The sequence below is a fragment of the Sebastes umbrosus genome, chromosome 15 (assembly GCF_015220745.1).
Source record: "Sebastes umbrosus isolate fSebUmb1 chromosome 15, fSebUmb1.pri, whole genome shotgun sequence".
Classification (NCBI taxonomy): domain Eukaryota; kingdom Metazoa; phylum Chordata; class Actinopteri; order Perciformes; family Sebastidae; genus Sebastes; species Sebastes umbrosus.
In genome coordinates, this window is record NC_051283.1 from 14,105,382 (window position 1) to 14,132,040 (window position 26,659).

Sequence of the window (26,659 nt, forward strand, 5' to 3'; positions counted from 1 at the left end):
AGTATATTAGCCTAATTACAGTGCTTAAACAGGCTACTCACATAGGCTACAACTAATGGTAGCATGATGATGATGATGATGATAATAATAATAATAATAATAATATAATATAATATAATATAATATAATAATAATAATAACAAAAACCGTAATTATTAGGACTACTAATAAAAATAGAAGGCCTACTAGGCCTAATAATAATAATTATAATTGTAATAATAATACTATTCCACTTATGATTATTATTATTATTAATAATAATAACAATAATAATAATAATAATGATACAAATAATATTAGTACTAATACTAATACTAATACTCCTCCTCCTCCTCCTCCTACTACTACTACTACTATTAATAAAATGGTCCAGTAGCCCCGTTTTAATCTCTGATGAGCCCAAATAAGTTGTATTGTCTCTCTACACACAAATCTTTATTTAATCAGGTAGTCACGCTGAGATCAAGATCTCTTTTTCATGAGAGACCTGAGAATAATAACAATAACAATAAAACATTTATAATCAGACAACCATGTATATAATGTGGCTTAAGTCAGACAACCAACAATCAAGCGACAAACAGAATTAATAGACATAATTACTACACATATATAGGCCTACATATTCTATTACAATAGTCATAAAACACATTATAAAGCTTCGTCAGGGTAATGAAATAATCTATATTGAAAGCTATTTGTATTTTATTCCATTTAAAAGGTGTTAGGTTTAACTGTATTCTGCTAAGGTTACTGCTACAGCAAGATCAAGTTATTTTTTGGATCATACAGTATATCTTACTGTAGTGATGGAGAAGATTTAACTGAGAAAAGAGATGTGAGATAGTTCAGAAGTTTTAGTAGTAGAGGGTTATTGATAAAGTGTAACGCATTGTGATAGACACTAGCAACGCATCCACAGTCAACACACACTGGTAGTCATTGTGTGTTTAATATGATGTCATAAGTCATGATCAGGGCAAAGAGTCACGCCCCGTTCTGACACATTACAGGAACAGCTTCACAGTTTAGTGCTGTTTTGTGTTAAAAGAATGTCGTGTTTAATGGTTTTCAGTTAAGTTACACTGAATTCAATTATTGTTTTCCAAAGCCAAATAAATGCCCGCTGTTATGTAATTTGATCAAACTCATTTATATGATGCCATGAAATCCCATTGGTCATACAAAATAACAGGAGGGACTTTGGTCATTCATCTCTCCACTGAGCTGAGCCATGGAGTAATATCTCTGCCATGTATGGTCAGGCTTTCCGGAGAACAGAGGGATATGGTTTTGTTGTGGTTGAAGTGCAAAACGGGACCAAACCCTACTGACTCATCATCCACCAATCGCCCTAAAGTATGCAAATCCTGGCAGCCATAGCAACAAGAAGAAACAGGAAGTTGTGATGATGTCACCCTGTGTTTTGAGCTCTTCCCCCGTGTGCGCATGTGAATCACTGCAGCTTTGTTTTCAGTGAAGATATGGGATGTTTTACAAGCACGTGTGAAGAGTGCACAGTCACACTAAAAAGTGTATGACGGCAGACAGGAAGTCTCGGGCTGCTGGTGCCCCGGAGCAGACAATGCCACTGAGATTACAACTACCTCCATAACTCAGTGGCTACACCAGCCATTAGCATCTGGCATCTTCACCTCAGCATGGCTCTTAACAGCCAGACTGGGAGCTTTAGAGAGCTGCCTGCTCAGAGCCTGATGTCACCCTGTCTGTAAATATATGGCGTGTCAGGTTAAAGGTCAAACAAACTTACTGACCTCAATCCCCATGTAGCATTATCCTCACTGTGGCTACATCCCGCATCTGGCTCAGCTGCCAAAATGTTTTGATTTGATACATTTCTGAGTATTTCTATCAGTGAAGTGAAATTAATGTGGGACTAATGTGGAACTTAAAGGGGCTATATGTAAGAATCAGAAATTGCTTGTTAACAGTGACACCTGTGGCCGTTAAGTCAACAACACTTAGTGTCCAGTTGATCGCTCTTGTGCTCAGTGAGGCGACATACACAAAATTGAACATGATTGACAGCTAAAACCACAATATCACTATATATTTCACATGCTTGGCAGTAATGTTAGCTTACCTGTGCAATAGGAATTTTGCCAGCTCTGAGTCTGTTTTAATACCCAGAACCAAACAAAGATCCCTCCATGAACTGAAGGCCCGGCCGATGTTGATCCTAGTTTCCCCCCAACGTCGGTCACATTCCTGATTTCCAAGACAGGCTTCACTAGATATAACTTATTTTTTTTGTGCGTCTGTGGAGTTTGCATTGGAGTCTGAGTTGTGGTGGGGGCTGGTTGTTTGTTGGCGTGACCGGACTCCATTTCTAACCGAACGTTGGCTATTGTTGCACACTGTTAGTCCTGTAGCGGAGCTGAAGAGAGTAAAGGCACTTGCGAGCCCGCATGACGTCACATCTGTTGGATTTTCCTAGAAAAAACGCATTCTTCGCATTAAAAGCAGTCTACAGGTTGATAGAGGAAACCCAGAAAGTTGTGGAAGGTCTCATTTTTTAGGTTAGGTTACAACCCGTTGACATTGACAATAAAAAACATTTATACGTGTAAAAACTTCCAAACAGTCCCTTTAAAAAGTTACTGGAAACAGATACATCCAAGTATACATGCAGATCCACTCAAGAGCAGACCACTTGTTGTTTGTGTTATGATTTAGTTTGGTCCACACTGCACAACACGTGCACACCGGTGTTGTGTGTCAATTATCACACTGGTTTATCTGGTTGTCTTCAAAAGGGAGCTGATAATCAGAAAATCCACACTAATCTGAAATCCATCCCAAACGGTTACACTGTGCGCCACCCACACAGACCTCAGATCAGATGATGTCATGCACCATAAACTCGCTCCTGAGTCTCTCCCTTTCTCTCTCTCTTGCATTTCACAACACATGCTACCACTTCTCATTTACGTAATGGTGTCGGGAACTGCGTCACTGTCACATCTCTGATACACCGTGTGTGTGTGTGTGTGTGTGTAATGAGTGTGTTTATGTTGAGTACGTGTTTGTGTGTAAGAGAGAACATCTGTGTTGGGCTGATGAAGTCACTGGGTTTCTGTACTGTACATGTGTGGACGCCAGGTGAAGTCATGCTGTTTGTGTGCTTATTTGCAGCTGTGAATCTGAGTTTATTTTATGTTTTTGTGTGTGTTTCAAACGGTTGGGTAGATAGTAAGGCAGTCAGAAAAAGAAGAGTGAGTGTGTTTCCAGGTCTTAAGGTTGTTTGCTGAAGTCACTGGCCAGTGGTTTATGACAGGCCATTTTAACGCTCGATTAACAGGTCCAACACAGGCCAGCCGGCCCTGGTTAGCCGACCCCAGTGATTTAAGGACATTCTCGTCTCTCTGGGAGCCACACACGCATTACAAAGTCCTCTCCTCACCACTGAGCCATCACAGAGCAACATTAATCCTTAAACTTTATGGATGTGATAGATGCTCTTGTCAATGGGTTATGCAACTAATATATCTTAAATAGGGATAGCCTACACATGCAGTTACACTATAAACTTTGTGACAATTTTTTTTTATATTGTGTATGTATACAGTAGATATATATATATATATGTGTGTGTGTGTGTGTACTGTATATGTATGTGCATATGTATATTTTATATATATATATTAATTTAATTTATTGTTTATATATATATATTTTTTTTATTGTTTATTAATATATATTTTATTTCATTTTGTTTTTTGGCTCGTGTGTGGAGAATGTGTTCTGTGTTGAGGGTGAGTTGGAAAAGAGGGTACATATTTGTATTATGCTCCTTAATCCTTGATTGTTCGGCTCTTTTGAAATCAATAAATATACTCAACAACTTTGCAACAGTGATGGAAATTAAACAATAATAATTTAAAATGCTGCAAACAATGATTGATTTTTAAATTTCCCAAATTCCATTTAGGTATGTTTTGAAACAGTTGCAAGCTTAAGCACTGATGTGTTTTATAAACATGTAAAATAAGCCCATTACTTCAACTCCATTAAAACAAAAAAGCAAGGCAAGAAGGTATTTATATTGCACATCTCATAGACAAAAGCAATTCAAAGTGATTAAGTAAAGGCATAAAAGACATTAAAAAGGAATTACAGCATGTTACTGCAAAAGAATGTTTGGAAAAAATGTTAGGCCTAATCCAGTAGCTATTTACCATGATGAATATAAAGACAAGAATTTAGTTTCAAGTTTCACTGTTATTTGTCATGTGCAGGTTAAGACAGGGTCAACAGTACAATGAAATGTCTAGGATGAATGGGTCAGCTCAGCACCAAAAGCAATATATAAGATAAGATAAAATGACAATAAGGGTAAGATAAAAAACAAAAGTGATGACATAAATCAAATGAAATACAGTACTATATACATATGAAAATGAGGATTGTGTGAGAAAGTATCTCCAAGATTGTCAGCATATGACCAACTCACAACCAGTTGTTATTTTATGACTATGATGCTGCCACTCCTAGGTGACTCGGGTCCTCTTTCAGATCATATCCACACAGTATCTGGATGACTGTTCAGGCCTATTTATTGTCAGACTCTCAGATCCTAATGGGACTCTTATTTAACGCTTTAATAGAGGGTGGTGCTCAAGTTAAGCATCAGCTTTAGGATATATGTACAGTAAATTACCTGCTACAGGTGGTCTACAGTTAAATAAACTGTTACAGATATTTGTGAATTTCCTGATACTGATTCCTTATACTTAGCCTATATACAGTATTATATGGGGGTGGCAGTAGCTCAGTCAGTGGGGACTTGACTTGGGAACTGGAGTGTCGACGGTCAAGTCCCTGTACAGACCAAGTATGGAGTGTGGACTGGTAGCTCGAGAGGTGCCAGTTCACCTCCTGGGCACTGCCCAGCGCGCGCTTGCGTGTGGCCGGAGTCTCTGCTCCTCTGCCTGCTTGCCTTCACTCACACAACGCAGGTGTTCTCGCTGTCTCGCTCCACCTCTACAAGGCACCAAACCAGCCCCCTCACTCTGACATCTATCCATTAATGTATGTGCATAGGCCCTGTTTGTGAATGCAGGTATTTCGGGCTTGTGCGTTTAAAGTGTAAAAAAAATAATAATAACAGAGTGAAAAAAATAATTTTCTTCTTCTTCTTCTTCATTTGGCCATTTGTAATGAATGTAATATATCAAATTAATTCATATTATTTGCTCTCCCATACAATTTGGATGACTGCTTAACTTCTCTGCGTACAGTGTTCCACCAAAGACTCAAATCTTCCTGTATTTGGAGGCCAAATTGGCAAACTCTGATGTTATGAAAGCTGTTGCACTGTAAAAGGCAATATGTCAATATGTTTATTGACAAATTGTATGACCCATACCAATTTATAAAAATAGTATTAGATCTCATGCATAGCTTATTTGATGGTCTTATAAATCATTTACCAAAAAGTGGCCTCAATTTCCCTGACCCCACCATATGTAAGGAAGAGATATCAGTGGATCTGTATTTGATTACTTATAGAAGGTAATATACTGTATATTGGTATTACACGTACAGGTTTTTAAACATATTGACATATTGCCTTTTACAGTGCAACAGCTTTCATAACATCAGACTTTGCCAATTTGGCCTCCAAATACAGGAAGATTTGAGTCTTTGGTGGAACACTGTACGCAGAGAAATCAAGCAGTCATCCAAATTGAGACCTGACTAGATGAGATGTTAAGACCTATACCTACAGAAAATGTTAATGTTTTTTTTTTTTTTAAAGGCCAACACATATGTGTTTGATGTGTTTGGTGTCTATATAACGCGTGCATATGATTTAACTTTGATTTATTTCAGTGTGTTTTGATGTCAGTAATAATAATAATGTCATACAAAAAATATATTTTTGGGAGGTACTATATGGATGAGGAAGGGTTGTGATAAGGGTTGTGTTAAGGGTTGGTTTATATCTACTTTTTAACTACAGATGGATATGTGGGTTGTAAATAAACTTGGGATGCTGTTCAGATATTTAATTTGGGATGTACATAAATCTGGGATAGTTTATATATTATATTATATTATATTATCATTCTATGATATATGAGTTAAAGGTCCCATATTATGCTCATTTTCAGGTTCATACTTTTGTGTCTCTACTAGAACATGTTTACATGCTGTAATGTTAAAAAAAACCTTTATTTTCCTCATACTGTCAGTCTGAATATACCTGTATTTACCCTCTGTCTGAAACGCTCCGTTTTAGCACATTTTGACGGAATTGCAACAGAATTGCGTTGCTATGCAACAGCTTGGGTCCATGTGTACTTCCTGTCAGCTGATGACATTCACATACACCTGCAACCAGGAAATAAACTGGGACACATTTAGAATGTTTACGTTTAAAATTGTGTCAAGGGTCTAAATCAGGGGTACCCAATACGTCGATCGCGATCTACCGGTCGATCGCAAAGGTAGTGTGGGTAGATCGCATGGCATTAAAAAAAAAAAAAAAAAAAAATTAAAATATAGACGTCAGCTTATCAGAGCAGATTGAGAACTGTCTGTCAGAGTTTGACAGACGCTTTCAAGACTTTGTTTTACTGGAGCCAGTCGCTACATTCATGTGCTACCCTTTTCGGGAAGATGCTGAGGCTGATTCACTCGCATCAAAAATTGCAACACTGTTTCACCTGAACTCATCTGGAGTGGAGGATGAGATTTTGACACTACAAGCTGACATTCAGCTTAAGTCCAGGGCTCATGGACAGTTCTGGAACTTACTCACAGAGGAAAAGTACCTCAACATGAGGAAATGTGCTACCTCCATGACTGCATTATTCGGCTCCACTTATTTATGCGAGTCAGCCTTTTCCCACATGAAGATTATTAAGTCCAAATACCGTTTCACCTTGACTGATGATCATTTGGAAGTGTGCTTGAGGCTGGCTATCAGCAGCTACTGTCCGGACTATGCATCCCTGGCTGATTCCATTCAGTGCAAGTCACCAGAGTAAGGTAATGACAAAAAATGTACAGAGTTATATTGTACAATATGGGTTCATGCAGTTATGCAAGGTACACCAACATATATTGTACATATAAAGAATACTCAATATATTTATAAATAAATATATGTTTTGCATTTTTATAGTAGGTAGATCATTTTGACTTGATCATTTTATAAGTAGCTCGCATGCTGAAAAAGTGTGTGCACCCCTGGTCTAAATATTGTATATTTGTGACATCACTAATGGGCAGAAATCCTGACAGCTTGATTCAAATGCAGAGTTTTTCTGAATACGGGCTGTGTGTATTTCCCTGTGGATTGAGTGTTTCGATACTTTTGTAGTATTTATATAGGACTTAAGCCTGTTTTATAATAAAAAAAACATGAAAATCTCACTTTTTTTACAATATGGGACCTTTAATAGAAGAGAAGTGAGAAAGGGGTAGGAAAAATTGTACTTCTACCTACTCCTTTTCGGACACTATTACTCTTGTTTTGTTTGTTATTATTTTGTATCTGTTTTTATTTATTTTTATGTTCAAAATAATGTCATTCATTCATGTATAGTCAGATCTTGAGGGGCTCAGATGATCCCACCAACAGGTAGGCAGGTCGTGACGTATCTCCCACCAGCCAGCCCTCCTCCACCCTCCCCCTCCTGCCTCCCAGTTGCGCCTCCTCGCCGCTGTCCTGTCTGGCCGCCCCGGTGTCTGCTCCGCTGCTCCGCTCCTCCGCTCCGCCGCTCCGCGCTCTGCGGCTGCTCCCACCCCGAACCCGAACACTCTGCCTCCTCTCTCCGCTCACCTCCCACCGGGTACCCCCCTACCTCTCCACCACCTCCACCTCCACCTTCCACCTCCTGAATGCAACCATGACGGGCATCGCCGCCGCTTCTTTCTTCTCCAATTCCTGCAGGTTCGGTGGCTGCGGTCTCCAGTTCGAGTCTCTCTCGGAGCTCATCGTCCACATCGAGGACAATCACATCGGTGAGTCCGGGGCCAGAGGGGGGGAGGGCGGCGCAGCGCTGCTAGGAGACCGCTGCTAGGCTGCTGCTGCTGCTAGGCTGCTGGTAGCTATAGCAGCAGCCTAGGCTAGTTAGCTGCAATAGGGCTCGGCTCTGCAGACCGCTATTCCTGCAGCTCGCTGCTGCACCCGAGGCTCCGTCTGGGTAGCGAGTTATTCAGCCAACATGACACTTTAAAACACTGTGGAATAAGTAACCGGCTTGTTTTATTGCGTATTAGCCATGATATACACCTTTTTGCATTGACTTAGAGGGCCGCATAGGTGTAAACTAGCATTCCGAGCAGGCAGCGGTGTCACAGCTAACACTGCTGCTGCTGCTGTGGAGAGTCTGTCTGTCTGTGTGTGTTTACATTTCCAGGCCTGATGCTGTGCAGTCTCACACTTCTTGTGCATCGAGTTGCTTTTCCTCACCTCAGGTGTGTCATCCAGACATCAGCTTTTTGCATTGCTTTCCAGATAATGTTGGTGTCACTTAATTACCATTGACCCCCATATCTATTGAAGCAAGTTGTGGCAGACATGCAGTGAAATTGCATTTTTCTTCCACATGCACAAGCTTCAACTTGTTGCACTGCATATTAGATTTTAATTTCACTTGTCACCTTCACTGTCACCTTGCATGTATAGACCAGGAATAGTATGACATTAATGCAAGTTTTTTAACTTATTGCTAGGTAATAAAGACATAGTAGTGCTTTAGTAAAAAATATATTTTAATATATTAATATATATGTCTATATTGGTGGTAATTGATACATTTATTATATTTTTCACCATAAATGCACATGAAAAATGTTATATTATATTTCAATGCATATTAGATTTTCATTTCACTGTCACCATCACAGTCACCTTGCATGTATAGACCAGGAATAGTATGAAATTAATGCAAGTTATTTAACTTATTGCTAGGTAATAAAGACATAGTAGTGCTTTAGTAAAAAAAATAGTTGTCTATATTGGTGGTAATTGATACATTTATTATATTTTTCACCATCACCACCAATGCACGTGACAAATGTTATTTTTCAATTGCAACGCTTACTAATGTCTGTACCTCTCACTTAATTACCATTGACCCCCATATCTATTGAAGCAAGTTGTGGCAGACATGCAGTGAAATTGCATTTTTCTTCCACATGCACAAGCTTCAACTTGTTGCACTGCATATTTAGATTTTAATTTCACTGTCACCTTGCATGTATAGATCAGGAATGCTATGAAATGAATGCAAGTTTTTTAACTTATTGCTAGGTAATAAAGACATAGTAGTGCTTTAGTAAAAAATATATTTTAATATATTAATATATATGTCTATATTGGTGGTAATTGATACATTTATTATATTTTTCACCATAAATGCACATGAAAAATGTTATATTATATTTCAATGCATATTAGATTTTCATTTCACTGTCACCATCACAGTCACCTTGCATGTATAGACCAGGAATAGTATGAAATTAATGCAAGTTATTTAACTTATTGCTAGGTAATAAAGACATAGTAGTGCTTTAGTAAAAAAAATAGTTGTCTATATTGGTGGTAATTGATACATTTATTATATTTTTCACCATCACCACCAATGCACGTGACAAATGTTATTTTTCAATTGCAACGCTTACTAATGTCTGTACCTCTCACTTAATTACCATTGACCCCCATATCTATTGAAGCAAGTTGTGGCAGACATGCAGTGAAATTGCATTTTTCTTCCACATGCACAAGCTTCAACTTGTTGCACTGCATATTTAGATTTTAATTTCACTGTCACCTTGCATGTATAGATCAGGAATGCTATGAAATGAATGCAAGTTTTTTAACTTATTGCTAGGTAATAAAGACATAGTAGTGCTTTAGTAAAAAAAATATTTTAATATATTAATATATATGTCTATATTGGTGGTAATTGATACATTTATTGTATTTTTCACCATAAATGCACATGACAAATGTTATATTATATTTCAATTGCAACGTTAACTAATGTCTGTACCTCTCACTTAATTACCATTGACCCCATATCTATTGAACAAAGTTGTGGCAAGACATGCAGTGAAATTGTAAATTTCTTCCACATGCACAAGCTTCAACTTGTTGCACTGCATATTAGATTTTCATTTCACTTGTCACCTTCACTGTCACCTTGCATGTATAGACCAGGAATAGTATGACATTAATGCAAGTTATTTAACTTATTGCTAGGTAATAAAGACATAGTAGTGCTTTAGTAAAACAAATATTTGTCTATATTGGTGGTAATTGATACATTTATTATATTTTGCACCATCAATGCACACGACAAACGTTATATTATATTTCAATTGCACCTTTAACTTATATCTGTACCTCTCTTAGATGTAGATAGATACATAGATAGATAGTAAGGCTACACAATATGAGGAAAATATGCGATTACTTTGTTGAATATCGCGATAATGATATTACTTGCAATAAATAAACAGGTATTAAAGTGCGTTCGGTTCTGTCTTTCTGCTGCTTTCAGTATTCTGCTAAAATACAACAAATTGCCTGTAGAATATAAAAAAATGAAAGGATATCATTAATTAATGTCTTTTATTGAACTAATTGAACATTGAACTGAACACAAAAGGCACCAATAAAACAAGAATGATAGTTACATTTTAAAGTGCAGTTTTCTACTAATACTTTCTTTCGACTACCTCAACATTTTTTTATTTTTTTAATTATTGCATTCTTTAGTGATGTGTTTATCGCGCAAATTGACATTGCGATGACGATAAAAAAATTATATATTGTGCAGCCCTAATAGATAGATAGATAGATGCATTGATCCAGTATTGTGAATGTGTTACAGCAGCAGGTTATCTAGACAATGTACAGGGGCAGTAAATATACAATAAATATACATATCAACACTAGAGATAATATCTGTAGTATACACAATATAAAGAATATATTAAAATACACTATAAATATACCAGACTACTACAACTAGCTTAGAAAATAATATAAAATATTAACATAGAATAACAATAACATACTATATACAGTAGGAAAGTGTGCAATTACACTATATATAGTTATATTAGAAAAATGTGCAAGTTACAATTTTTCTTTAAAATAAAATTAAATGAGGTAATAAAGGTGGGATGGAGGTGCAGTAAATAAAATATTAATAAAGGTCATTAACATTGCCTAGTTTTTTGATGAGCGAGTGTTCCTTTGCTCTTGACCTTATCTAACAGGAAAAATCATTTAAATGTAATCTGATTAGCACCATGCCGTGTAATGCTTGTTAAATATTGAACACTTTTTGAAGCACAGTTCAAACGCTTGCTTCTGTTTCAACACAAAAAGATGAAATAATCCACCATAGCAAATTATAGCCGTGAAGAATCCAACAAAACACACACGATAATCTGTAACAAAGTTAATGTGGGGGCTAATCATTATTTGTGGTGTGTATCCTGTTTGAAGCGGTAGAGGCGTGAGGGGGTGAGAGGGGGTAGAATGGATGCTTCATTGAGCCAGTCTCCATGGCAACTGGCTGTCTCCGAAGGGGTTGGGGGCAGTATATTGGCTGGAGTTATTGCACACCTGCTGTCTCACTAACAAAGAGCGCTCCCGAGCAGCCAGCTGTGGTGAGGACGCCCGACGTGTGATGTCACGTCACACGTGGGGCAGGACTGATGTGCTGATGTGTTGAAAAAAAAGGGGGTCAAGTTTTGTGTGACTGTGGGTGAGGAGAAAGTGGAGCGGTGTGGGTGGTGTTTTGGACCTCTCTTCAGCCCATAGCTCCATGGATTACTTGCAAATTCACCAAAGAGAGGGGAAATTAACACTGTAATTATGGCCATTTTATTATTTATATCTTCTGACAAGGACCCCAAACCAACCAGTAAACAAATTAAAGGATATAAACGGATGGAACAGATATTATCCTTTCACCCCACACTGATATATGCCCCATCTGGCTCTTAGCTTGACCTTTGACCCCAACCATCAGATGAACAGAACGGCGGTTTACCACTCAGATCCCTCGGATTAATGAGTTTTCCCCCTTCTCCTCGCTTTATACCGCGGCTGCTCATCAGCGGCGTCACAGTCTAATCAATACCGCTCGCAGATCAGTTACCACGGGGATAACTGTGACAGATGGAGGGGATTGAGGTGAGAGTGCGGGAGAGACAGACGGGGGATTGTGGCATTTAGCTTCCCTTTTAGGTTTGAAATGGTGCAGCGGTGTGTGTGTGTGTGATCGACAATCAATCAGCTAATTTGATCCTCCTCGCTCCCACACGTGAGATGTCATAGATAAGCTGTGTGAGGCTCTGCGGATAACAGATTGCCTTGATTGCGGTGAATCCTGCTGTGTGCAAACAGATTATGAAAAAGCAGGCACTGATAATGAATCAGATAATCCAGAGGTGACAACAGGATTGTGCCATAAAACAGCTGTAAAAGTGAGTCAGTAGGTTTCAGGTCAGGGTGCAGAAATCAGTGCTAGAAACACATTATCGTAGACTGTGCTGCCCTCTTGTGGTAGAACATCCTATGTGCTACAGAGCCCAAAAATGTTTAATTTTCCTCTGGTTTGGCACCCTATGATCTCAACTTGTATCTTATTTGGACTCCTGCCTGCCTATACTGTGATGCGGCACACACTAGCTGGCAAACCAGATGAGCCTGTCGTGATCCTTTCCGTGAGAAAATGAGGTAATATGTGGGTCTTCATCGTTGACCTCATCCTAGAAAGAAGAAAGGATGTCAATAAGGGTACCCGCACTGTTTAGATTACAGCTGAATACAAGAGGAAATGGGTTAGGTGGACTGTGTTTAGTGTGGTGTTTGGTTGTTGTCAAAAAGGCTTTGTGCGGGGACTCTAAGGTCTGAGGAATGTAATGATGTCAGGCTCGTCTGCCTGCCTGCGTGCAGCGCTGCACTGTGTTCCCACCTGCACAAGCACATACCTGCCTCTTACCTCAACAAAGAGGAGCTGGGAGGAACGGAGGGGGGGCAGAGAGAGATTAAAAGTGGGCGAAGAGATTTGAAAGAGAAGGTTAACAGAGGCAAAATGCGGGGGCGAACTGCAGGGGGAAATCCAAACATCTCTGCTTTGTTAGGACATAGTCTACTTTGATTTGAGGAGTCAGGTCAGCATTGTGTTGTAATAATGCAGTCTGTGCTCAAGCATGCACGTAGTTAACCTACAGTAACTTTTAAATCATCACTCAGCCCACCGGCCAAGTTGGGCTGTATTCCTTTATTTGCATTGGCTCAGAGAAAAGGCAAATAATGGTGAAGCAGTTTGTACCTGTCTGTCATTAAGAGGTAGGAAAACCCCTTCACTGCTGCTGTTAGTTATTTTGAACAAAGATATAATTGCATAGCAGAGGAGGTATTATGTGAATCACCAGAGTGTGTCTTTTCATTAGTTTTTATCTGATGTTGCCAGTAGCTCTGAGCAGTAATTGACTTTTAGGTGAAATCATTTTGTGGTGATATATGATCTTCAAAGCTGAAATGGTTTGTCAATTAATAGACTAGCGGATCGACAGAGAATTAGTCTGCAACAATTTTGATAATTGTTTAAATAAATTGCACAAATTCTACTGGTTCCAACTTCCAGATTTGCTGCTTGTCTTTGTCTTACATGATGATAGTAAAATTAATATCTTTGAGTTTTGGAAGGTTAGCCTGACGAAACAAGAAATGTGAAGCTTTACCGTCCTTTGACTCTGGGAAAGTGTTTTCGGCATTTTTCACTATTTTCAGACAAATGTAATAATTGATAATGGAAATAGTTGTTTGTTATCATGTTATTCTTTTGCATTTTTGTTTGGGTTTGGTCTCATGTGATGTGTAACAGTGGAGCACAGTTCTATGAAATGTCATAGAATACTGAAAATGGCCATCACAACATCCTAAAATCCATGGTGACGACTTCAAATGTCTTGTTTTGTCCGACCAGCAGTCTAATGCTGCAACGATTAATCGGTTAATCTATTAGTAGTTAACTATTAAAGTCAACTAGTTTGAGTAATTCTCTAATTCCAGCTTCTTGAATGTGAATATTTTCTGGTTTCTTTACTCTTCTTTGACAGTAAACTGTATATCTTTGAGTTGTGGACAAAACAACTCATTTGAGGATGTCATTTTGGGCTTTGGGAAACACTGATTGACGTTTTTCACCATTTTCTGATATTTTATAGACCAAACAACTAATCGATTAATTGAGAAATTAATCGTCAGATTAATCGACAATGAAAATAAAAGTTGGTCGGAGCCCTACAACAGTCCAAAATATTCAGTTTACAATGATTTATAACAGAGAAAAGCTGCAAATACTCACAACTGAGGAGCTGAAACTATGAAATATCCAGCATTTTCAGTTGAAAAATTACTTAAATCATTAATTGATAATCAAAAAATATTTGCTTATATATTATCCGTAGAATAACTGATCAGGCGACTGATTGCTTCAGCTCTATTTATATGTAATTTTTCAATACCTTTGTGATATGATAATGATGTAAACCATATCGCCCAACCCTTAGTTGCCAGATTGTTTCCCATCCCACTTTCAGAGGTGTGAGACGGGAAGGGGCGTGTGTGTGTGTTGGTGCATGTGAGAGCGTGTGTTCACCGTACTTCCTAAATGACCTGTCAGGGTGTAGCGGAGCAATTAGTGCATCGGCATCCCAAACTGAAGACTGCAGGCCCTCTCTTTTCACGCTACACATACCCACAGTCACACAGATTGCCTCTCGGAAGTCGCAGGGCCCGAGCGCCCCGCCAAGCACTGGGAAGTGTAATTACAGAGAAGTTTGCCTTTTCCCCCACCCATATCCCCCCTGCTCCTTCTCCTCCTCCTCCTCTCCGCTCCCTCCATCCGGTTGCCTGCTGCTCTAGAAACACGTTAAAATGCTCTCTGTGGCTTAATTAGCAGTCTGCAAAACAAGCCATGCATTCTTGGCCTGGTTTCAACACATGCACACATGCGAAAGACACACGCACGGACCTGTGCACATGTGCACGTACGTGGGGACACATGCACGCAGTGTGTATTCAGCAGGGGGCAGCAGTGCACCGCTGGTTGGAGAGTTGGATGTCTGTGTTGAAATGAGTCTGTTGGCAGTCGATTGGTTGCTGCATTTAATGACAGGAATGCTAATTAGGGTGATATTTATAGACCCTCGAGACTCCCAAATGTCTCGGTCGTGCAGCACACATGCACTGAAACATGCATGCAGAGCAGGCTGCTGGCAATGCACCGTGCAAGTTAAATGTAAAACTCGCAAATTAAATCAGTGAAAATTGATATTCATGTAGCTTACTGTGTGTCTGAATGTGTGTGTGTGTGCGGGTCCCCTCCTGCTCCAGCGGCAGGATCAGCAGTGTGTTAGCTTCCTGTCCTGCTAGGTGAGCGGAAGTCATAAAGCCGGTGAACATTTACTGCAGCTCCCTCTCTCTCTCTCTCTCTCTCTCTCTCTCTCTCTCTCTCTCTCTCTTTCTCTCTGCACCTGGCTTACTCCATTTCCACCAACACCCTCCCCCCCCGCCCCCCCGTCTCTACACACACATGCACACACTTACCTCATCTTAAAGCAAAGACCTGAGTTCCTTGTACATCCCAAGTTATTAACTCTGGCATTTCTTTTTCTGGTACTTGTTCTTTATACGTGGCTGTCAAACATTTGCCTAAATGGCATTTAGCTGCCTGCTGCTGTTAGTTACAGCGTTCATTATTCCTCTGAATAGATCCTACCATATAGAAGTTGGACTCCCGGTTCATCATTGCAGTCAGATGATTGTTATTCAGAAGATGTAATAGTAGGGGTGTAACGATTTTTACAACGATACGATGCGATACGATTACCATGGTTCCGATACAATTCAAGGACGATATTTGGCTCATCTAGAACTATATCATACGATACGATTCAATTATTTGAAATCGATACAGTAACTTTTTTTGCCAAAAATTCTTTCAGTGTGACTGTAAAATAAATAGCTGATACTGGACAGTGCAGGTCAGGATTCTTCAAATGTTTTACTTGTAAAGGAGTCAGGGATAAATTAATTATGGATATAAACAAGTAAACAACGATTAATGGTAAATACATACACCTTGTATTTGAAAATAACAAAAAGTGCAACTTCAGGACTTGCTGATTCAGTTCTCAAGATACAAGGCAGTGCAATATTTAACATAAAAAATATAAATGATAGAGCAGTAATACAGTGATTAACTGCTTATAGTGATCAAAAAGCTTGGGACACTAATCATTCCTATACAAACGCTGTTTAAATAATTTGCTTATAGTAATCAAGTAGTCCACCTACAGTGTTCATTTGGGGTGTTTTAATACATGAAAACATACGGAAAAACATTTTAAAACTATGTTAGACTAACATTAGTTGAATTTCTGTTTTGTTTTTAACTTTACTCGTGATACGTGATGGTACGTGTCCATAGGCTCCGTCCTTTCCACGCTTCCCACTCATTGTCTATGTTAGCAGCCGTGCAATGCATTATGGTAGCGTGGTGGTGCGATTCGAGAGACGGAGCGTCACGGCGGCCGTTCCTCATTTGCATACAGTTTAGGTCTAGTCTACTTTATGCAACTCACGGACGTCCGACGCGACTCGCCACCTCTTGGATCTCCCGAGAATCTTTTAAAATAAACGTTGTCGATCCAAAATAAAGACAGATTCAGCAACTGCATGGCTTATTTCTCGCCTTAAATGTATTCAGAAACACATTTCAGTGAACGATTTTCGTTGTATAAGAGAAGAGAAGCAGCCCACGGAGGGAAGGCGTTCGTCAAATCAGGAGCCTAGTGCCTTGCGTCTAGTGACAGCCCATCAAGCATCCAATGCTGGGAAGCGGCGCATGTCTGGAGAGTGAACCGGAGTAACTTTTAACTTTTTTTTACTAATAAAAGTGCTAAAAAACACTTTCATATGACGATTATTGTCCTTAGATACAATGTGCAAATCCTTAGTATAGATACAATCGATTTTTGTGTTGCAAATCGGTTTTATATCGATATACAGTACGTCTCCCGTGAAGGACAACTTGCCGAGTACCTATCGATGTAGTTGGATCGTAGGAATATGTTAGCACCATGGTATGTGTTTGGCTAGAAAGACACAACAACTAACCATCCTATCTCTATAAACACATTCTTGATCAAACTGATACACGTTCTATTACACAGACTCGTGACGGTTACGGGAAGGTAAAGTTACACCTCCTCTCTCATACAATTTCCGAGCCTCCTTCTCCGCGACTACTTCACACAGAGCAGCTGTCAATCACAGCTGTCAATCATGACATCTCACCCCCTTTTTATGGCAGCAAATAACCAATTAAACCCAACCTTATCAGAAAAATGTACTTCTTTCTTCAGTAGTCATCATATATCATCGCAGTATATCATTATAATAATAACAGAGAAAACTAATTGGGAAAGCAATTAAAGTATTGAAACTGAGTGGTTTTAAAACAGGACTAACTTCAAGTCGCTGCCAGCTCTCATTGTCATGTTTTGTGACTCAGCCTGGTCAGTGGCGTAGGTCGAGGTGTGTTAGTGTTTGTGTGTGTTCATGTGTTGTGTGTGTGTGTGTGTGTGTGACCAGAGCTCTGGTCTCTACATCTGAGCAGCAGGTAGGATTATTAAGGCTCAGCTATAAAATACTGTCAGAGACCACCTCTGTGGGACCACCTTAGATGTTTGTGTGTGAGCCTGCGTGTATGTGTGTGTGTGTGTGTGTATGGATGCATGCCACTGCTATCTTTTTTCCTCAGTGTTTTTACATACTGTTTACTTAATCACATGTATAAGACTCTGGTGTACACAGCAGCAGCAGCAGCAGCAGCAGCAGTGTACATGTTTTTTTTCTCTTGGTTGTTTTCGTGTGTTGCTGGTCTCCTTGGTGTTCTCCTGCACTGTGGGAAGTCTGCATTCTTTTTTAATTATGAGGTGTGAAAGCCTGAAAACTAAAGGGCTAAGGAAGGCCAACACGCAAACACACACACACACGCAAATGGGATTAGTTGGAGGGAGCGTCCAGGAGTGTGTTGTTAATTGTTGCACTGAGATGATCCAGTTTCTTGGATCTGGATTGCAATACATCTGCTAGCCATTACATATAAAGCTGCAATTATGCCTACATGCACACACACACACACACACACTCACACAGGCGTAGCCATGCACGCCATGGCTAGTTTTTTTTTTTTTTTTGAAGTATGGATCCCTCTGAGTGTTCCCCTGTTGAACACTTGATGGCACTGGTACTTCACAGATGCACCCACCCGCAGTGTTTTCATGCACACTTGCTCCTGTTTTCCAGGGGGGTGGGAGGTGGGGCTTTGAAGTTAACACTGCTTCCCTCAGGCCGTGGAAGTTGCCTACTGTAGTGTTACTGACCTAGCAAGTCAACTGGAAAAAGCGTGTGTGTTTCGAGTAATACACTGTGTACATTCATCACAGCCTCCAAAGTCGCTTTTTCAGTCTCGGGACAGATTTCTTCTTCACCACATTTCAGACTCCGGCGGTGATTAATCAGCCGTTGGTCACTTTGGGGGAAAGGCATTCGTAGTAAATTACAGCTCGGCGTAATAATGTGCTACTTATGAAAGTATCCGAAATGTATCTGCAGGCTCTCACATATTATGGACTAACACAGAGAACGCAGTGTGAGAAACATCCTGTAATCTATCAGCCAGTCTGGCAGGAAGAATAGATGTATGAGTCAGCTACATACTAAGAGTATTCACGCACAGTTTTCCCTCCACAGAGAGCAGTGATTAATCTGAATGTCTCTCTCTCTCTCTCTCTCTCTCTCTCTCTCTCTCTCTCTCTCTCTCTCTCTCTCTCTCTCTTTCTCTCTCTCTCTCTCTCTGTCAGACACAGATCCACGGGTCCTGGAGAAGCAGGAGCAACAGCAGCCCACTTATCTGGCCCTGAGCTACATCAACAGGTACCCACAAGGTGTCCGTCTATAGAGGGCAGCATTGCTCCACCAGTGAAAGTCTGCTTTTATGTGTGTGTGTGTGTTGTGCGTACATGTGGCTTGCGGAGAGCAGCTCAAATGACTGATGTCTTCCCATAGACACAGCAGTGACTCATCCACAGACCAGCACAGAAAACCACACAAGACAATCACTCCTAAATCCCTGCGCAGCAAGCGGCACAGCCAAAGGCAGCCTTTCAGGATTACTGCATGTGTGTGTGTGTGTGTGTGTTTTTGTGCGGTGAACCGATGTGTCACGTCCCACTTCATGCACCGTTAAATCACCCACACAGACGCGACGTCGAGAAAGATAACGGTAAAACACAGAGAGAGAGGGAGAGTTAGGTTTGTTTTCTGTGGTAATTGTTCGAAATGGCGAGGTTGTAAATGTCACCCATATTTACTGTACAATGTTGTGATGAATGAGTGTATTTTTATTGGCCTGCTCATTCAGCAGCTCAGTTATGTCTTGTCAACCCTCAACACTTCCCTCTTATAGCACTATTACACAGAACAGATATAATTAGATGAAACCTTAAATGCTCCTATGATAGCAAACAAATCACATTATATAAAGAATAGTACAAAGAGTTTATTCAAGTATAATTCCAGTTAATCACAACAGATCTGGGGACATTTTTTGTTATTGTCTTTTAGTTCCTTTTTAGTAATAATACTGTTGAACTCACCAAGGAAATTGCTAAGATCTGGGAACTCAGCAACATCGCTAAAAAATAGTTTTTAAAGGTGCTAAATTTGATATCCAGAGCAGTAATATAGCATCAAACAACTATTTGCTATGTAAAGATATAGAGGAGTAATGTCTACCTGAGCAGAGAATGAAGTCAAACTCCCTCTATGTGTGTGTTGTAATCAGAGCTTCTCCTTGATTTCTTGGTGTCGCCATGCTGGCTGTGCGTGCTTTTAGTGCATGTAAGCGTACTCCACATGGCCGCTGCTCTGCACTGCTCTCATACGGCGGTTACAGTTGATAACGCCATCACGACCGATTGCGCCGTCGCAGAAGCGTAGCACCCAATCTCTGGTTCCCCCTCAGGTAAAAAGTGTTAGCTCTGTCAGCACTTTCACCGTTGTTTGCACTGTTTGCACCTTTAAACAAACCTGAACTTATTTGGGAGCTAAAACGAAGGCGTGTTAGTAAGATTATTTCCCAAACTGTCTGTTATAAACATCCATCACAGTTTAAAGACTGTCTTCCTGGTTCAGTTTCCTCCTATTGCACTTGTTAGTCAGTATGCAAGTACCTGCACAGTTTTCCTGTGCAGTAAGGGATCATTCCCAACATGTTATGTATACTTACCGTTGGTTTTATCTCAAAATAATGTGGCTTACTGGCATGTTTGCACCCTGTCAGTTGGTCTCGCTGCTTGTGTACTGCCCCATCAGACTTTGTTTGTTACAAGATCTCAGCAATTACTTTGATAAGTTTAGTGTTATCATACCTGACAGACACGATGGCCAATGAAATTAAGACCCAGGTTGTAGTAGAACCAGAATTATTCTTCAAGTTATAAATCAGTATTATAGTAAGTAGTATAAATATTTTTTGAATGAAGTTTGGCATTTCAGTAAGTTCACCAGCATCGCCTCCATTAATAAGGTGCTCAAGTTCAACATGGTTTTGTCAGATGGGAGGTTTGTTGGTAAATGATATTACATTCAGGGACTTTACCTTGTCATGGGATTCACTGATGACGCTCCGCCCCCTTATTGCGTGCCATCAGGTTCATGACGGATGCGGCGCGCCGGGAGCAGGAGACCATGAAGAAGAAGGCCACGCCCAAACTGTCCCTGTCCATCACCGGCGGAGTGTCCAGGAACAGCACGGCCACACCTCCCCGCCACACTAGCGGTAACCTGACGCCTCCCGTCACGCCCCCCATCACCCCTTCCTCCTCCTTCCGCAGCAGCACACCCACAGGTACGACAGGTGTGTGTGTGTGTCGAAATGTGAAATGTTTGAGACAAAGAAAGACGGATCGCTTTTACTTGTAGAGTGATTGGGGGCGTTGAAAGTGACTAATGCAAATTAACTCTACTAGTGGTAACAGAAGAAGCTCACGGTTATGGTTGCGCCATCAGGAGCCCATTCATCAAATTCAGACAGCGCACTGATGAATGAAGATATTTGTAACGTAATGCAACTTGTTTCATACCTGGTTAAAAATTCTGAACTTTAATTCAAAATATCTGGTAAAGAGAGCCCGAGCCAGCTCACCTTTTAGTCAGTAATGCAAACTGTTATTGGAAATATTCACTTTTAACCAACAAAATAATTGAATTTAAAGTTTTTAATAAGTTGGATATGTGGACGTTTGCATGCCAATATTTCCTCAAATTTTTGAATCATGAAGGAAATGGAAACTGGAAGAGGCTAAAACCCCAACCACTGTCTACTGCTGTGTCCGTGTGTGTGTTTGTGTGTGTGTGTGTGTGTTTGTGTGTTGTTTGGTGGCTCCTGCAGTGAGCAGACCAGTCAACACTCTGCTAATTACATAGCAGCTGTCACGCTGTGTGTTCGCATGGGGCCGTGTGTTGCACAGCCCAGAAGCAGATGTCCAATTCCAGCCCAAATGGTTCCAAACGTAGTGTTAGGTCTGGGCTTATACACCAGCACGGCTCCACACACACACACACACACACACACACACACTAACACACGCCCTCTTTCGACATGTGCCAGGGTGCCATCCATTTCCTCATGCTGAGGTGCAGCATTTCCTGTGAGATGGTGGGGGGTCAGTGGGCCTTTATGTGTGTGCCTCAACATTTCTATAATGTGGTATGTGGATGTCTGCATGTGTGTGTGTGTGTGTGTGTGTGTGTGCATGTGAGTGGAAAATGTTCTGCACTTAGCAAAGCACTTTTTCCAGGCTGAGCAATGGGGATCACTCCCACTTAATGATCTCTTTCTCAGTGCCAACCCCTGCGCTTTGACTCACACACACATGCACACCACTGCTGTTTTTTGACTGAACCGTGCTTTCAGCGGCCGCTAATGTATCAAAAATAGCTGCAGAATATAGAGATAAGTATCAATAATGAAGTCACAAATCATTTCTGTTTGGTAAATTCCCAAGGCGTGATGTATTTCTGGGCACGTCCCCCCCCCGTCATGATCGATTTCATCTGGGATGACTAGCGTTTTTTTGTTCTGTGTGTCTCCATCGTGCCTCCAGGCAGTGAGTATGATGAGGAGGAGGTAGACTACGAGGAGTCGGACAGCGATGAGTCGTGGACCACAGAAAGCGCCATCAGCTCTGAGTCCATCCTCAGCTCCATGTGCATGAACGGGGGCGAGGAGAAGCCGTTCGCCTGCCCCGTCCCCGGCTGTAAGAAGAGATACAAGGTAAGGGCCGTACCAGAGGACCGAGAAGCCAGCTCCAGCTACTTCACCATAGGACACGAGGTTTAGTTGTTTCTGACGAAGTCCACACTGGAGCTTTTGTCTGAGTATCACATGTACGGACATAATATTTGAAAAAGCACATAATAAATTCAGAATGCACGATTAGAAGCGGCGATAAATATGTCATGGTATATTTGCTTCGGTTGAATATTATTACGGCTGGTAACAAAAACCTCATTCAGCTTCCACCTTTTCAGTCCAAAATAGTGACGTGGGGATAAAGTCACATTTGCTGTTGATCTGAATGGTGTCATGTGTTGTCCGACCTGACTTCACCACCCAGTGTGTGTGTGACCAGGGTTTGTTGCAGGTCTGACAATGCTCAGCTTTGATATAAAATGATGAGAAGAGGAGTTTCTGTAGTTATTTTACTTAAGAATTATTAGATACTGTAGTTATCAGTAACCAGTAATAATTAAGAAGATTAGCAGCTACCACCATAGTTAATGGGGGTCCAATAAAAAGCATGATCATTCATAAGGAGACTAAAACAGAGCACCGTCCCACTGTCATGTTTTCTAGTGTAAACATTTCGATGACCATTTTTAATTTAAAGTGGGTAACTCTGTATCAAATATGCAAATTGGGATTTCTCAAACCAATATGCAGGTTTAGGTTTGGGATCCTAATCTGTGTTAAGGCTACTGCCAGCAGCCGGTTCTCTTAGCTAGCTGCAGATCTGGGTCAATAAGCGATCAACCTGTGACCGCAGTCTGGTATAAAAGCATCGTACACAAGCCCCCAGGAAGAGCGCCAGGCTTTTGAATCCTATTACACAAAGTGGCCAAACCGTGGAATTACAACTTCTGGGTCCGTCATGTGATGCCATTGGGCCCAGAAAGACTTTTTCCTTGTATTGAGAAAGAGACGTCTGTAAATCAGTGGATAATTTCTTCCCAGTATGACCTAGGGATGTCATACCAGAAAATTAGTAGTCAATTCCAATATCAGTGAAATTCCACAATTCTAGATACTCAATTCGATAACATTAGGAACCTTCCAAAGCAAAAATGACTTTTCGACCGCAGCCCTGGACTGGTATGGGCTGAGGAACTGATTAGAGAACAAGCTGCAGGTGAGGAGATGTGCAGGGAAGCCCAGGTGAAGGGAATGAGGTGATTGTAAGCAGGAGGGAGCCGCAGGCTCTGAAATGACGAGAGGTTAATGATAAGGCATGAAAACAAAACAGATGAAGAAATAAACTCCTCTTCTCTGTCTCTTCAGAATGTGAACGGTATCAAGTACCACGCCAAGAACGGCCACCGCACGCAGATCCGCGTGAGGAAACCCTTCAAGTGTCGCTGCGGCAAGAGCTACAAGACCTCGCAGGGCCTGAGACACCACACCATCAACTTCCACCCGCCCGTCTCCACCGAGATCCTGCGCAAGATTCAAGGCTAGAGCGCGGCGTGCTCACACCAATCACTACCCCAAAACATAGCCCTATCCTGACTTTTCCTCACCCGACCCTTTTATACCACAAGTGCGTGCTTTAATTTTTTTTTTCCATCTTTTTTGTTTTGTATGTTACTTTTCTTTCCATGTTATTATATCACTTGTATTTTTAAAAAGAAGTATCTTTGTAGTATTTTTTATTGTTGTATATTTGCACATTCCTATATGCTATCATGTTATTTTGTTTCTCTATTGTTTGACTTACATAAGGTGCTAAATGTAAAAAACAGAAAGAAAAGACACAAAAACAAACGCTATAAAAGAAAGAAGAGGGGAAACGAGAAACGAAGATGTGAAACAGGAAGTGCAAGCGAGCCCTGCCCCTTTCCCCGCTCGTCTTCGAGTGGGATGAAGTTGACATTAATGCTGATCTGAGTTCAGTCGTTTGTTACACTCCCTCTCCGTTAGACGCAACTGAGCTCAGATCTGTGCCTTCGCTGTAACTTCTGGGGGTTTCAGCGCGAGAGTTAAGTTATACTTTAAATAGATATATTGATATATAAACAATAGACAGATATGTATGTGTACATAAAAATATATAAAAGTATTCATGAGCATATACATAAATAGTTACACTTTATTTTCAAGCTTTATTTTATATATTTTTGTGAGTGTTTTTTTTATTTTTTTATGTATTTCAGTAAGTGTTCCTTTCATTCCTTATTTTGCTGAGATGGCCAGTTTTGTCACCTCAGAGGTCAAATAGCTGGCTGACTTTAGGCTGGGAGCGTTTTCTCTCACCACACCCTAGAGATAAGGAGCCAAAACGCCTTTGACACTCTGAATCATCATGTGTGTGATGTTTTACTGTTGATCAGGAAAGGGGCGAACACGGCCCCGGGCCAACAATCCATATCTTTAAACATTTCATCCCCCACGGGAAGCCATCCATGTATTTCATATCTCCAGTGTTGAACTCATTCAGAGTGCCAGAGCTGTGTTCAAGAGACTTAGCCGGTGAAAGCAGGTTAAGCATCATACTGTATTCCAGTTGCCAAGATCTGTGTTGTTGTGTTTTGTTTTTTCCATGATGTTGCCAACAGCTCTCCACTGCCAAACATTGACCATACCATGTGCCTGATGAGGGGGGGAGGGAGGGAAGGGTGGGAGGGTGTGTGGGTGGGGTGTGGGAGTTGTAATGGTTTCACCCTGGAGGTCGCCAAACGTGTGGCAATGATTTTCTTCTTCATCGCGCCTCCAAAACGCGCAGATGAGTGGATGTACATCGAATGTTTTCATGCATGCTTTTTCTGTGTCGTAACGAGAGGAAGAACGTGCGGAAGATTTGAAAGAGATTTCCATCTACAACCTGTCATGTGTGTGTGTTGTAGACAAGAGCATTCCAGTTCATTGTATGTGTGTGTGTGTGTGTGTGTATGGGCGCCATGCGTGTGTGTTTTTATCCAAGTCATCAGCCTATAGAGTGTTATTCTGTGTGTGTGTGTGTGTGTGTGTTTCAGTGCTCGGATCTGTCGTGTTCTGTGTGAGTGTGTGTGTGTGTGTGTGCGTGCGCCAGGCCGCTGGTCCGACTCCCGTGGAGCAGGATTGGCTGGCTAGTGTTGCGTCATGTAGTGTAGCGGTGGCCAACTTGTTGCCCCCCGACTGGGATTTTTATCATTCATTGCCTCTAAGAAAAACAAGAGCGGTGCGGTGTGCAGCCGCCGCCGCCGCGTGCCAAGACACACCGATTCATAACATCGTTCCCCTCATCGTGCACAAAGTTTTTAAAATCTGCAGAAGGCTCAGAGCACGAGCTTCTTCTCTTTTTGTTCTGTTGATGGGTACAGTGACCTCTGATATTGCACACACCCTCCTGTCCTCCAAGCTGCTGTTGCCATGGAAACCACTGGGCTAGCACGGCAAATAGACCTTTTTTTTATGCTTCCACATTATCTTTACAAGGAAGTTTTTTTCTGTTATTTCTTTAATTTATTTAGGGGGGTTAAATAAATATAAATTATTAAACCTCCTAATTTCTTTTTAATATCCTGTTCTGATTATAGTAATTACCATATACTGTACTGTATTGTAAATCAATGCCTTTTTTTACTGTGCTACCTAACAAATAAGCACAAACGTGTGTGCCGGAAAAGATATCCATGTCTATTCTGAAGCACCAATAAGTAATCCTTAAAATCTCGGTATCAGTTTCAAAGTGCGTCCGTGGACTTAGAGGTAACCCTGAGGTAATGGTTTGCGTGCGATAGAAAAGCTTCATTCCTGCCTTTCAGCGTAGGGGAAGAGTTTCCGTGGCTGAGATAGACGGCGACTGAGAGTCTCCCCGTTGGAGCTCTGTCAAACACTCGTAAAAAAACCATCCCCGCTTCACGGACACCGCCGTCACCATGGCAATAGTTTCAGCTTTTTTACACGGGGTCCAATTGCAGTATTACACATATGGGAGAGGAGGAGCGGAGGCTGTGTGCAGAAGGAGGAGACGGAGGGAGGGGGTTTCAATATACTGTGTACAGTGAATGTATTGTAACGTGTCTGTTGTCAAGTGCTTTTAAATTATATTTTCGTATGTAACGTGGAGACCAATGTTTCCTTTTTGTATGGGGGGACAACAGGTTCTGAGCAGAGTGACTTGTAAATGATGTCAAACTGTCTTTCTATATAAAAGAGAAGCTGCTTAAATGTAAACAGGAAATGACTGAAAAAAAAAACAGTAAAAATAAAGTAAAAAAGCTCTGTAGCTCGGACTTATTTCTCCTCCTTTCAACCCAAAT

At 40.8% G+C, this 26,659-nt stretch overlaps 2 protein-coding genes across 3 annotated transcripts in view; one reads left to right on the forward strand and one right to left on the reverse strand.

The window, feature by feature from the left end:
* The first annotated feature begins 7,491 nt into the window (after positions 1-7,491).
* LOC119502834 (juxtaposed with another zinc finger protein 1-like) lies at positions 7,492-26,625 on the forward strand. 2 transcript variants are annotated; one of them, XM_037794058.1, is made up of 5 exons: positions 7,492-7,995; positions 18,946-19,012; positions 20,791-20,987; positions 22,246-22,415; positions 23,700-26,625. In XM_037794058.1, the coding sequence occupies exons 1-5, from the start codon at positions 7,881-7,883 to the stop codon at positions 23,874-23,876; spliced, it is 726 nt and encodes a 241-aa protein (XP_037649986.1). In that variant the 5' UTR covers positions 7,492-7,880; the 3' UTR covers positions 23,877-26,625. The 2 variants fall into 2 exon arrangements, with proteins under 2 accessions (XP_037649986.1, XP_037649985.1); XM_037794057.1 differs by having other exon boundaries at positions 7,511-7,995; positions 18,940-19,012.
* tax1bp1a (Tax1 (human T-cell leukemia virus type I) binding protein 1a) overlaps positions 23,845-26,659 on the reverse strand; it is a 28,962-nt gene continuing 26,147 nt past the window's right edge. Inside the window, exon 18 of the mRNA XM_037794052.1 lies at positions 23,845-23,855. The gene's annotated coding sequence lies outside the window, so the exon portion shown is untranslated. The remainder of the gene's footprint in view (positions 23,856-26,659) is intronic.